The sequence below is a fragment of the Chinchilla lanigera genome, unplaced genomic scaffold, assembly GCF_000276665.1.
Source record: "Chinchilla lanigera isolate Chin_1 unplaced genomic scaffold, ChiLan1.0 scaffold00051, whole genome shotgun sequence".
NCBI classification, from domain to species: Eukaryota; Metazoa; Chordata; class Mammalia; order Rodentia; family Chinchillidae; genus Chinchilla; species Chinchilla lanigera.
In genome coordinates this window covers 12197821-12212086 of record NW_004955452.1, presented here as the reverse complement: position 1 = coordinate 12212086, position 14266 = coordinate 12197821, and the positions used below count along the sequence as shown (strand labels likewise).

Here is a 14266-nt window from a genome sequence, read left to right as displayed (position 1 = left end):
GGCGGGAAGGAGCACTTAAGCTGAGAGTCAGGAGGCTGTGAGCAGGGGAAGAGGTTAGAAATGGTCACCCCGGTGCTGAATGTTGTCACCTCTGAGTTTTTGTTGCTTGTTAGTTTCAACTCTCTTAATCCTTGATTTTGTACCTCACAGACTTGATCTGAGGCTTGAATGAAGTGAACAGTTCATCCCCTGGTCACAGGCCATGCCAGTCACCTGTATATCTTTTCTCTGTGCCAAGCGCAAGGCTGGATCACAGGAAGCCTCCAGAACCATTGTTAATTTCCTGTCATCTTGTTTTGAAATACTGTACCGTTTTTATTTTTTTTTATTTGCTTTAAAATTAAAAAAAAAAAAGGACTCTTGAACACATTACTGCCCCGTCTCCAGAAGCTTCCAGGAGTTCTTGTGGCCACTCTGAACCACCCTCTTTCTCTTTTCCAGGCCAGAACTGCACATTCCAATTGCAAGGTCCCAATGGGACAGTGGAGAGCCCAGGGTTCCCATACGGCTACCCCAATTATGCCAACTGCACGTGGACCATCACTGCGGAGGACCAGCACAGGATCCAGCTCGTGTTCCAGTCCTTTGCTCTGGAAGAGGACTTTGATGTCCTGTCCGTGTTTGATGGCCCACCCCAGCCAGAGAACCTGCGAACAAGGTACCACCCTCCCCACGACCCCCAAAGCACACCCCCGGGCCAAGCTTCTCAAAGGAAGACCTCACTTGCCACTTACCTTTGTTTTTCTGAGGCCCTCCTGCAACTCCTCTGCTTGCTTTAGGCTCCCAATTCTTTTCTCCTGCTTCCAAATATCCAATAGGGAGGATTGATGAATAGGACATTTGGGAAAACTAGATGGAAAACAAACATTTATAGAGAAATACAAGTCTATGGGCAAATGTCTTATGTATAGATATGTTCATTTTCCCCCTTGTATCCAACACATGTGCAGTGAAGGTTGTTTTGCATCATGGGTCTGAGACCTTGTGTACTGTGTTGGGATTTGTGTTGCAAATTTTGGGGATTTGCTGAGGGAGGAAAAAACTGGGTGAAAGGGAGATAGCTTCCCTGTACCCCCGACCTGCCTCTCAGGGTAGGGCACTCACACATGAGGAAGTAGCCAGGGTGGCAAGGCTTCTACCTCTGCAGGAAGGGCAGTTTTTGGGTGAAGGCGAAGGCCTCATTATCTGGACCCTGCTGTGCTCTATTAGAAGCCTTGCCCTTGGCCTGCCAGCAAGGCTTCTGGCTCTTTAGGAAGCCAAAGGGCCATTGGCACACCCGCCAAGCTCGGGGGCTCCCAGGTGCTAATTGCTTTTCTAAGGACTGGGTGTATTAATAAGCCTTTCCAGCCAAGTGCTTAATCTCCAAGCGTTGTTTAAGGCACACCTGAGTCCCTGGCTTCCAGAATCCTGGAGTGGGTCACACCACATTTACAGGACAGACTCCAACCTTCTTTCCTCCCCTTCTTTTCCCTCTCAAGGCAGTGCACGGTGAATCTGGGAGGTCTGTAGCAAGAGTACGTAGCTCCTACCAGCCCGAACGGTCCCTATCCATCTTCCCTTTATGTTCAATGAAACCTTGCTAGGGGAACTAAAGTCCTCTTTGTGCACTCATTCTACAAATACTTCACGAGCACCCATTGTGTCCTGATGCCAGCCTGAATATTGGGGCGCAGCCATAAGCAAAACAAAAGCCACTGTCTTCATGAGTTTAGATGCTGATGGGGAGACAGCCGTGGAAATACCTGATACATCAGAGGCAATGAAGACAGAGTGTGCACCAAGAGCACAAGAGTGGTAGGAGGGTGCTGGTTGTATAGGGTGGTCATGGAAGACCTTTTTAAGGGGCATATGTTTGAGCAGACACCTGATTGGTGGAGGGATCATGTTGCATGCTATGTGGATTAATGGAGGCAGCTTGTAGGCTGCAGGTGCAGGAAATGTGAAGGTCTTTGGGAGAGTGGTCTTGCCCATCCCAGGGAAGCTAGCCATATTTTAGGGGAGGCTCAGCCATTACACTATCACTGGGTCATCCCTGCTTGAGCTCTTCACCTTGTCCGCTTTGTGATCTGCTTATTTCAGTTCATCTCAGAAGTAGCCAACATCATGTAGGGTCAGCCGTGGGGAAGAGCTGCAGGAACCTATTGCCTCTTACCACACCTGGAGCCAAAGAAATTCATACTCCGGGGGACACTGGCAGGAAACAGAGCCCTGGGAGTTTACGTGAGACTGGAATGTGTCCTTGGAGCTATTGGAGTAGTGCTTTCTTGAGGGTGTGAACTCCGGGGTCTTTGTGATGTTTTTTCATGTTGCATGGATAATAGTCTACTGAGGTTTCCCTTTCGTCTCTGTGTTTGCCTAGGAAATCACTCACTGTGTTGATATTGTCAAGGGTAGGAGCCTAGGATCGTACACATCTGTCTTTGAAGTACCTGGGTTGCTGCCCCCTTCTCCACCGGCTCCTGGTGCCCGTGTTTTCTTTCATTTTGCTCGATTGTTCTTGCCAGAACTTTACCTATTTTATTGGCCTTTTTAAAGTTCCAGAGCTAGGGCTATCAATCTTATTCTTTCTCCATTATCCAACCTATTGATTTCTGCTTTTATCTTTATCCATTCTTTTCTCCTACTTACCTTAGGCTGATGTTGCTCTTTTGCCGATTTCGTGAATTGAATTAGTTCCATTATTTCTTGTTTGATAATAAAAGCATTAAGAGGCATTTTCCCCTAAGTACGACTTTGACCATATCCCATAAATTTTGATGGGTAGTTGTTATTTCAGAAAGAATTTCTAATTGCAGTTTTGTTCTTTTCTTTGACTCTAGGGATTTTTTTCCTCACATTTTCAAGTAACATTTGTTTATATTTAAAAAATTATTACCTAGTTTTATTGCATTTATGATCAGGTTATGATTTCTACTTTGGAAAATTTGTTGACTTTGCCCCCTTTATATAAACAGTTTTGTAAATGTTTTATGAGTATTGAAAAAGCATAAGATATTCATTCTATGGTCAAAGGGTGAAAAATTTGTGTCATTAATGTGAAATATTCCTAATTTCTTATTATCTAATTTACATTTGTTAAAATAAGCATTATTGCCCTCATGTTTTCACTGTTTTGTCAATGTCTCCTCTCATCTCTAAGATTTCACTTTATGTATTTAGATGCCGTGTCAGGATATAAATGTTTTTGAACAAGAAGTTTTCACAGCAAAATTTATATTTTTCCGATATCAAAATTATCCCTCAATGATTTTTGCCAAAAGCTCAATGTGCCACCTTTTTTTTCTTTTAGGTTTGCGTTTATTGGGTCCAGTTTTGCTAATTCTTTTATTTAATATTTATCTATGCCATTGTTTTAGGAGTAGCTCCCAGTGCAACATACAGTTGGATTTTTTTTTAACAAAAACATCTTAACAATCTGTATTTTTTAGCAGGAAAGTTCAGTCTACTATCCTCCATTTTGGTGATAAGCGGCATGTTTGCTGTTCTACACATGATATTTAATGCCTTCTATTTTTAAGCTTCTTCACTGTTATTTCCTTTTTCCTGCCTTCAAGTGCAAATTTCCTTTGCTTTTTCTGTGATTTATACTCTACTAGTAGTTAAAGTTACTTTCTCCCCTTTTTTATTATATACTTTTTTTTATTAGTACATGTCCACAGTATATAATGATTACATTTATCAAGGGGAGTTTGTACATGTACATAACTCAGGTTAATTGTTTTTTGTCGCCTTCCCTCCTATCCCTCCCTGTTCTCTCCATCCTTGAACCCCTTCCCAATTGAGAGAGCTCTATTTCTATTTTGTTATTTGATTCTGTCTTTTCTTATTAATCCTTTTTCCCTTCCTTGCCCCGCCCCCAGCTCTGTCTCTTGTTCTCCTTCCCATTTGAAAAAGATCTCCCTACTTCCTGTTATCCTTTATTTTGCTCTTCATTTCTATTTTGGGTTTCTCATGTAAGAGAAACCATGTGATAAACTTGTGCATCTGATTTATTTCACTTAATATTATAGTCTCAAGGTGCATCCATGTTATGGCTTGTGTCTGTATGTCCCCCCAAAGCCTCATGCAGCCACAGGGCGGGCTTCTAGAGTTTGTGATTGATTCATGGTGCAATGTTGGGAGTAAAGGTGTGAGAGCTGTGCCCTCGATGGGGCAGGTAGTTTGTGTACAATGTAAGGGAGGGAAAGAGGCTTGCTTTTTCCGCTCCTCCCCTTTTTACTCTGGCTGCTTTTGCTGTCTTGTGCCACCTTGAAATATTGCCCCTGTGCCCTGTCACCCTTGCCTTAGAGCCAGCTGATTGTAGACAGAAACCTTCACAAACTGTAAGCTAAATAAACCTTTCTTTCCTTAATTCTGGGAGTCAGGTATTTTGTCTCAGCAATGAGAGAAAAGTAACCAAGACAATCCATTTACTTACAAAAGCCTCATTTAGTAGTTCTCCATTTTGTATAAATACCATATTTTCTTTATCCATTCATTTGTTGATGGACATATAGGCTGTTTCCAAGACTTAGCTATTATAAATTATGCTGCTATAAACATGAGCATGTTATATCACTGTAATATGATGACTTGAACTCTTTTCAGAAGATTCCTAGAAGGGGAATAGCTGGGTCAAAGGGAATTTCTAGTTTTAGTTTTCTGAGGAATCTCCATATGATTTCCATAGTGGTTGTACTAGTTTACATTCACCAACAGTGTAGAAGGGTTCCTTTTTCCTCCTGGCCTCACCAGCATCGATTGTTATTTGACTTCTTGTTGATAATCACTCTTTCTGGAATAAGATGGAATCTCAGTGTTCCATTTGCATTTCTGTAATGGCCAGCAATGTTGAACTTGTTTTATGTATTTATTGGACAGCTGTACTTCTGAAAAGTGTCTACTTATTTTAGATGCCCATTTTTTGATTGGGCCTTTTATTTTGGGGGGGTATAAATTTTTTAGCTCTTTATCTATTTTAGATTACTTTTAAAATTATATTTTAAGCTGCATTTCTCTGTCAACATTCTACCTAGCTAAACTTTTTCTTAATCGAGTCTTACTTGTTCTGTGACTTGTAGAAATTTCTTAATGTTTTGGAACATGTTTGTAACTATATCTTTTTCTGTTTCCAATGTTAATGTAAATATTCCATTTTTTTGTGTAAATTTGATCATTTTCATTAAAAATTTGAGGGTAGGTAGAGGAAGCATTTTAACATGTTGTCTTTGGTCTCCCTTTGAATTGAAAATTTATGAAGGTTTTTATTCTTTTTGATGCCATTGTGAATTTTTAATACTTTTAAAATATTATTTTTGGAATGGTCATTGGTAATATATGAAAATGCAATTGCTTTCTGTGTGTCAATTTTGTATTCTGTGGCCTTGATGAATTCATTACTAGTTCAAGTAGTTTTGTTTATTTCTGTGAATAAAAGCAGTTTTAGTTCTTCCTTTTGAGTCTGGGTGGCATTTCTTCCTTCTATCCCCCTCCTCTCTTTTCTTTTGGCACGACTGGCTAGAACCTCTAGTACAATATCCAGTAGAAGTGGTCAGAGTGGAACCCTGATCTCGTTCTCAGTCATAGAGAAAGAATATTTAGTTTTTCATTATTAAATATGCTAGCTATAGGTTTTTGTACATATGCTTCTGATAAAGGACTTTTAGAAAGGAATTTGGGCATGATATGGCTGCAGTGTGGAGACTGCATTGGGTAGGGGTCAGACGGGTCCTCATCAGGCCAGGCAAACTACTGGGGCAGTCTGCACAAGAACAGTGAAGACTGAAGATAGTGTGGATTCTCACGATCTTATAGGAAAGCGATGTCTCCAGAGCTAATAATGGATTTATGGGAAAGAAAGGAGAGGAGGATGATTTCAGTATCCAGCTTAAAAGCAGAAAACTGACCAGATCAGCCTGCAGTAGATTCCCATTTCTGGTAAAATGTGTCTTACTGGCCCAGTGGGACATTTCCTCACTCATCCAGCAGAACAGTATTCTTGCAGTATTTTCCTGTGAGACAGGGGGAAACGAGGGAACAGATTTAGATTTATACCTAGCAAGACTCTATGTTTGTTTATTTATTTGTACTTTCATTTTTGCAGTACTTGCTATCAAACCTAGGGGCCAGACAAGCATTCTGCCACTAAACTACATCTCCAGAACCCTAAGGCTCTACAGTTGTTAATACTATGACCTCATCCAAGGCTTGGCTCCTCTGAGCCTCATCTATAAAGTGAAGGTGGTACTAACCCACCTCCCAGGGTTGTTCTCGGGAGGCCCTTGCTGAAGGTCCCTAAGTGTGCACCCTTCCTTGATCTTCTGTGTGTAGGACCTAGTAAAGCAACGCTTTCTGGAAGGACTTGGGGGTTATCCTGACATTTCATCTGTGTCTTCTCATCAGATTTTTGAGACTGGGGAGTTGCAGGCATGGTAGGAAGACACTGTATAAGGTGCTGGGCTCAGGGGAGAGTCGTTCATTGTTTACACAATGGGTTGAGTGTGTGTGTATATAGTAGTGCATAAAATGTATTTCTGATGTATTACCTATATGTATGTATGTATTTGTATGTATGTGTATGTAATGGGTGAGAATAGTATATCATGTATATGTGTGTATGTTGTGTGTGTGATGTCTCAGTGCATTACTGATCCTATCACAGTTCTCTCTCCTACTCCCTCCCACACAGGCAGTGAGGCAGGACCACCAAGAGGCCTGTAGCAGATTTCTTTCTGTTCACATCACCTGGGGGCTTTCTGTACTACTCTCTGAAACTTAACAGGGACATGTTTTGCAGTTACTGTTCCCACTGCATTTTTAATGCTGCTCTCTGTTCTCCCCTTCCCTCCCACACTCTGATCTTCTTTATCTTATGTGTGGCCGCTGAAGAGTCACTTCCCATCCCTGGAAACCCACCGCTCTCCAGGGGCTCCTTCTGGGGTTGTGTTGTGGACAGTGAACTTCTCTCCTATTAGGCTCTGAGTTCTGAGGCTGGGGTTGAGTTTTGTTCCCTGTTTTCGTGTGTCAGAGTCACACAAGAAACCACACACTAATACTGCAAGTGCACAGCGTTTTAGCTAGGCAGCCCCGGCATATCCCTTCCACTCCTATCCTCAGTGTCTTTATCTATAATATGGATCTACATCTACATCAAGATCTACATCAAGATCTACTTCACTGGTTGGTTGGTGAAGACTAAATTAAATAATGCATGTAAACTGTTTTGAATTATGGTAAGATATAAATAAAAGGAATACTTACGTATTTGTAGAAAAGATTAGCAACCATAATTAAGCAAAAGAGAGAAAAACCTTGCAAATAATTTGCGAGTCATAAGTAGAGCAGCGGTAAGGCCATCCTACCCCTCAGGGACATTTGTTAACATTTGGAGACATTTTTGGTTGACCCAACTGTAGGAGTGCTAAGTGCATCCAGTAAGTTGAAGCCAAGGGTGTGGCTAAACGTCCCACAGCACACAGGATGGGGGTGCACAAGACGGAATGATCTGGCTCCAAAAGGAGAAGCGCTTAGGCTGAGAAGCCCTGAGATAGAATGACTTAAGGAGTGAAGGCCTTCAGTTTCAGACATACCTGGATTCTAACCCTCTTCCTTGTATCAGTGACCTTGGGCAAGTGAGTCAACCCGTCCTAGCCTCAGTTTTCTCCTCTGCGAAATAAGGCACCCTCAGCGAGGCTGTGCACTGAGAGCCACACCTGGCAGCGCTGACGAGAGGTGCCAGTAGGCACCCTGTGCACAGCTTGTGCTATATGCAGATGCCATTCATCTCCCAGAACCTCCTCTCCAGGAGTTCATAGCCATCTCCTTGAAAGCATCTCCCATTTCATCTAGTGCTATTCACAAGCAGCAACATCCCTGGATGCCAGAAGGCAGCGTCTGGCTGCTTGAAATTAAATTTACAATAGAAGCTCATCAGATTCTTCTCATAATGGATCAGGGTGGGAAATGGGGGTAGGAGCTGGTCCTGAAGACTGGAGAGCCTGTAGGAGTTTGGAAATTAGCAAGAAAAGAACAAAGAGCCTTCCAGATAATGCAGTGTCAGCCCTGCCTAGATGAATTACTGAAACAATCCCCACGTCCCTGCTTTTGCACAATTAGATGGACTTTCTGTGCTGGCAAGCATCCCATTGCATTGCAGTTTAATGTGGAATGAAGTTTTCTAATGGAACACGACCAAATATAATCTATGGAGACGCTGCTAATAAATGGCATCACTGTATACTGGAGGGTTTATAGGGCGCTGGTGATGACTGCGCCAGTTAAGCCCAGCTAAGCATCCCTTAATTTAGACATTTGGGTTCAAGTTATGGGAAGCACAACAACTTGTTCCCTCAGTTACTAGCAATACACATCCTGTCGCCAGCCTAAGGTGGAATGGTGTTTTAGTCATTTGGAGCTGGTTGCAGATTTCACTCAACTGGCATTAGACACCTGTTTGGATGTTATAAAAATCCTCAAATTTGCCAGATTTACTGTCATCTTATGAATATGTATCACAGCAGAGGCCCCCAAAGGACCTGTGTGATGGATTCCTTAAAAGTGTGCCTTGCACATCAATAAGGTTGTCCTTGGAGGGTCCTTTCCCAGAATTCCTTTGGGAGTGCACTCTTGAGGGCAGAAGGTAGCTAAGAGGTCCTAGGGGATGAGGAAGAAATCTTTGTTTAGGACTGAAACTGAGAGATGATGCTGGAAAGGGGCCAGAATGCACAATGACACCGAATACCTATTATGTGCCAGCCGCTGTGCTAGACACATTTGTTGATTCATTCATTGTCATTGATTTGACATTTATTGAATGCCTACCAAGAGTGCCAGGTGTTGGAAATACAACAGTTAACAAGATAGCTTCTGCCTTCAAGGAACTTACCATATCTTGAGGGAAACAGAGAAATAATCAGGAGACACTGAGGATGCTAAATGCTGTGATGGAGAAGGTGACCTGGTCCTGGGGGTGATCTTTGAAGATGCTTGTCTGCGTGCCTGGGGTGCCTTCCCTCCCAGGGCCTGTTGCTTGGTCATCTCTTGATCATCCTTCACATCTCAGTGCACTGTCACTAGGACAACCCTTCTTCTCCAGCCTAACCTTACCCTCCTCTGATACTTTCTTAGATTATCATGCAGCCACTCTTCATGCTTTTATTTTATTTATTTATGTATTTTGGTACTAGGAATCGAACTCAGGACCTTGTGCTTACCAGGCAGGGCTTGTGCCACTGAGCTATATCCCCAGCCCCTCTTCATGCTTTTAAGTGCATATGTGATTATTTGACTTCTGTCCATCTATCCCACAAAACTATAAGCTCTGTGTCTGGGGAATTTTCTCTTTGCTCTCAACTGCAGCAGCAAGACCTAGCACAGTGCTTGGAAAATGGTAGGCGCTGAACAATTATTTACAGAGTGAATGAATGCACGTTCTCTGGAGGACAGGATCCCTGCTAAAGCATGGAGGGAGAGATGGAGAGAGTGTTTCAAAGCCTAGAATGTGGTATGTGCACAGGCACCGACAAGAACGAGAAAGGTGATGTGCAGAATGAGGACGAGTTGGCTCGCTGTGGCTGGAGCACTGTGAGGAGGTGGAGGAGCAGCCTTCGGCAGATTGCCAGGGGCCCTTTGTGCCTTACGGAGAGCTTGACACATATCTTCTGGGAAGTGGAGATGTACTGAAAAGTTTTAAATGGGCATTATTCGTGTTATCTAATAATTCACTAACACACTCCTGCAGTGAGTAGTGTTAATTCCCTTTGCAGAGGTTAAGTAAGCATCTAAGTCTAAGGCCTATAAGCTGCTAAATGGCTAAAGGAGGAGCGAACTGAGTCCTGGAGGAAGTCCAGGCTTTCCCCTCCACCCAAGAGGCCTGCTTGCTGCTCTGGATTCGCTGCATGCATTCCATTTTCTTTTCCAAATTCCATCTGATTTTCTTTTTAAAGCAGTTTTTCTAACATTGTACAAGTAGTAAGTACTTGGTGCTTTGGAAAAGTCAGGCAGTGCAGAAGTGAACCAAAAAAGGAAGTCCCAGTGACTCCTTTCCCAATCCCTCGTCCCAGGCCTGGTCCTTGGAGGAAACTACTGGTAACAGTTTGGTGGGTGTCCAATTTCTTTTTAAACAAAGATTCATTAAACTGCCCATGAAGCTTATTGGGATATCCATCAGCCCTTTAAAAATTGTTCTGATGAATTAAGTGTAAACTAATTAGAAACATAGATTCAATTACCCTCAGAACACACAAGGGTTTAATAATTAATAGGAAGAGGGCTTGAGGCCAAAGACACTATGGATTTTATCAAACCCCTAACACCGGCAAAGTAAATATGTTTGATTCCACCTAAATGTTGGCAGATTGCATCTGGAGACAAACCTGTTGGTGGAAGCTGTATATTTAACCAGGAAAGTCATCAGTGATGGATAAGGTAAGAGGAGCTGTAGATGCCAATGTCAGTCTGGCGCTACTGGACAGAGCCTCCTGGGACAGAGCAGCTGCATATACGTGGTGTCACTATAATCAGCTTTCTTCATGATCCTTCACCAGGCAAGCTGTGGAGGTAGGCTGAGTCCCCAGTGGTGTCCCCAGCATCCCCAGTGAGTCCCGAGCATCCATTGAGCAATATCGGTCCAAGGACACAATGCAGGACTTCTGGGAGAAACGTTCAGTTTATTCCTTAAACTGTGAACACTGGTGATTTAGGTGGAAGTAGAAGAGGGTCAGAGGTTAGAATGTTGCAGTATGCAAGGTGCTTTATCAATTGTGTCTCCCTTTTTCTTCACAATCTTGCTGGAAGTAAGAATTATTACTTCCATTTTATTGCTAATGAAATGGAAGCTCAAAAAGGCTGCCTGCCTTGTGGAACCTTAAGCTTCCAGATCTGCTTGATACCCGAGTTCACACAGGTCAGCTGATGGGGGTTTGGAAGTGGAGGAAGTGGGGGCTGCCAGGGTTGGGCTCTGGGAATCAATTGCAGTGACCCACAGGAGACCATGTGCTCCATCGCCTAATGCCAAAGGGTGGGATGGGAAAACATAGTGGGAGGAGGGGTTGGAGGCAGATGATACACAAAGCCAGGTGGGCAGCAGTGTCGGGGTCCTGAGCAATCTCTCCATTCACAGTAGGACCTCATGGCTCAAGGTCAAAGTCAGTGTTTGTGGTGAAATCTCCACTTGCTCATTTGTCAAGTCTGCTGTTCAGTAGCAGCCAAAATTTAAGGCCCTGTGGAGCCTGAGGCTCAGGCCAGAAGGCTGTGCTGCCTCCACTTCTCCTCATGATGGCAGGTTGGTCAAAGATTCAAAATGACCCAGAGTGGAGTGGCTGCCCTGAACACATTTGCCCCTTTCTTGCAAGTTACTGCTGACTGGGCTTTTCCTAAGATAGGACAGTGGACTCTTCTTTATCCTTAACTCTTATTTTCTGAACTTTGGGGTAATAGATAGTTGTGGAAAGGGCCTTGGTGACTCAAGAAAATTGAGTAGGGGCTCGTTAGGACCTGTAATTAATTCTAGCATTCCCTCTGTTTCTTGCTTAGCAGTAATGGTATCTGAATAAACACCTTTCAGTTGTTGAGTTCTTCATTTTCTTGGAATTAAATATAAAGAAAAACAATGCTCCTCTTTTAAGGGCACAGAAAGCCAAGTCACTGCTTCTTCAGGTGAGTGTAAGCTGCCATAGGATGAGCTGTGATACCAGAAGTCAGAGTGGGGCTAGGAGGCCTAGGTTCCATCCCTGCCTGGCCAGTGGTTTGCAAGTGATCTTCCTGTCCCCCCTCAGGACCAGCTGCATTCTCCTGACTTAAAAACCGAGAACTGGCAAGCTTCCTGTAGCTCTAAAATTGTGGATTGAGTGATGCTAGGGATGTACATAAGAGAGTTAAAAGGTACGCCTGATCTTTACCTGATCTGGGAGTGTTTCTACCCCACTCAGGTACTGCTCTTGGCTCCTTTAACAGTGCCATTTGTCTTTGGCATAAGGGTTTATTTTCGCATGGCACATTAAGCAGTGTGGCAGTGAAGGCAAGCTGTCCACCACCAATCTTGCTCATTCTCCACACTGGAGACTTGTCAGTGGGAAGCAGCCACCTGGCCAGGAACAATATTTCCCAGCCATCTTGCTTCTGGGTGGCGCCATGTGACTTAGTGGGCTGGAGAGAGTGGACAGAAGTGACATGTACACTTTCCAGGCATAGCCCCAAGGAGCTTGCTGTCCTCTACTCCTCTTGCCTGGAAGTGGAGCAAACTGGGATAACTCCATGGAGTAGAACTGACCCCTTCCCAGGGACTGCTGCTTGACTGGGTTTTGCTGTAAGAAATAAACATGTGCATGAAGCTAAACTTCTGGATGGCCAGGGCTTGTCCATCACAGCCACCTGTATTTCCTTAGCTATACCAAGCTCTGAGTCGTGGCATTTAGAAATTTATTTTAAAACCCAGAGGTAAGTGGGGATACAAGACAGCAGAGTCTGTTAGCTTTCCAGAACTGACACTTGGTCTTGTTTGCTCTGGGAGACAGGCAACTTCGGGATAGTCTGGCCTGTGTGCCCAATCATTGGGCCACTGGAACATAATGTGTAATTTCTCTAAAGCAGTTTGTTTTATTCCTGACTGTTGGTGATTTCTCTTTGGCATCAAGGTCTAGTCCTTGCTCTAGTCCTTATTCCCAATCCCATCCCTTATGGAGATGACACACACTGGGGTGTGGAGGTTCAGGTGTTTGGTTTCAAGCCAGTCTATCTGGGTTCAAGTCTGGCTGTGTCTCTTACTAGTGGCATGACTTTGAGAAATCTGCTTTTATCTGAGCCTCAGTTTCTACACCCACAAAGTTTACCTACCTCCTAGAGCAGTTGTGAAGATTCAGCCATCTCCCAAGGCTTACCATGCATAGGAAATTTTTTTTGTTGTTGTTTTTTGTTTTGTTTTTCTCCGGTACCGGGAACCGAACTCACTACCTTGCGCTTGCCAGGCAGGCGCTTTTGCCGCTGAGCTAAATCCCCAACCCCGCATAGGAAATTTTGAACACATAGGAAATACTCAGTAGTCCAATTTATTATTATTATTATTATTATTATCCAATTCAAAGATTGATCTCTTCCTTCCACCTCCACTGCCACACTCCCTTATCTCTGTGATCGCAGTAGCCTCCTTCCTGGTCTCCCTACTGTTGCCTCTGTTCCTTTCATTCTGTTGTCACAAGAGCTAGAGAAATCTTTGTTTATTTGTATGTTTTTTAAAATAAGCTTTTAACCAAGCATAATGGTGCACACGCATATTCCCAAGTTTTCAGGAGGATGAAGCAGGAGGATCATAAATTCGAGGCCAGTCTAGACAGCTTATGAAAACTCTGCCTCAAAATAAAATTGAAAAGAATGACTGGGGCCATAGGTAGAGCACTTGTCTAGCATTTGTGAGACCCTGAGTCGAATCTCAAGTAACGCAAAATGAACAAAACCCCCACTACTTTTAATTAAAATAAATAAGGATCATTTTAGATGTATGGAAGGTTGTTAAGGTAGTATAGGGAATGTCTGTAAACCCCATACCCAGCTTCTCCTATTAACATCTCACACTCATATGGAACATTTCTCAAAATAGTGAACCAATCTTACAATCTTATGTCTAATGGACTGAGCAACTTTGTTGAAGATAACAGTATGTAATTTAGCAACCACTGTAAATTTCTAACATTTTATCTTGAGGTCATGTATCATTTTTGTTGTTTCTGTGTCGTTTTGATTTTGTCTTCATTGTTGTTTGGTCAGTTTTTTAATTTTTAAAATAAGTAATAGTAAGCCAATATTGGTATATTCTTTACTTTATTCAAATTTCCCTAGTTTTCACCAAATACCTATTTCTTGTCCCAAGACCCTATTGAAGATCCCTCATTACATTTTGTTGATGTCACATTTGTCATGTCTCTTTAAGCTTCTCTCAACTATGACAATTTCTCAGGCATTCCTTGGTTTTGATGACCTTAACAATTTTGGGTAATAGTTACCAGGAATTATGTAGAATGTCCTTCAATTAGGATGTTTCTTGAGTAGTATATTTTCATCACATCATGCCAAGGGTACATATTATCAGCATGTCTTATCTCTGTTGATTTTTTTTGACCTTTATCTTGACCTTGGTCATCTAGCCTCGTTTGATTTTGATCTTGACTCTGGTCATTCCTTGGTTGAGGTAGTGTTTGTCAGATTTCTCCACTGCAGAGTTACTCCCCAACCCCAACACTGGGCTCTTTGGAAGGAAGCACCATGGACTGCCTCATTAAGGAAAAGAATAGCTGTG

At 42.9% G+C, this 14266-nt stretch overlaps 1 protein-coding gene across 5 annotated transcripts in view; it reads left to right on the top strand.

Annotated features, from left to right (window-relative positions):
* Csmd2 (CUB and Sushi multiple domains 2) overlaps nt 1-14266 on the top strand; it is a 579269-nt gene that overhangs the window by 62364 nt on the left and 502639 nt on the right. For all 5 annotated transcript variants that reach the window (XM_013519720.1, XM_005395117.2, XM_013519719.1 and 2 more), the window contains exon 2: nt 442-658. In XM_013519720.1, coding sequence (XP_013375174.1) covers nt 442-658 — 217 coding nt within the window. The remainder of the gene's footprint in view (nt 1-441; nt 659-14266) is intronic.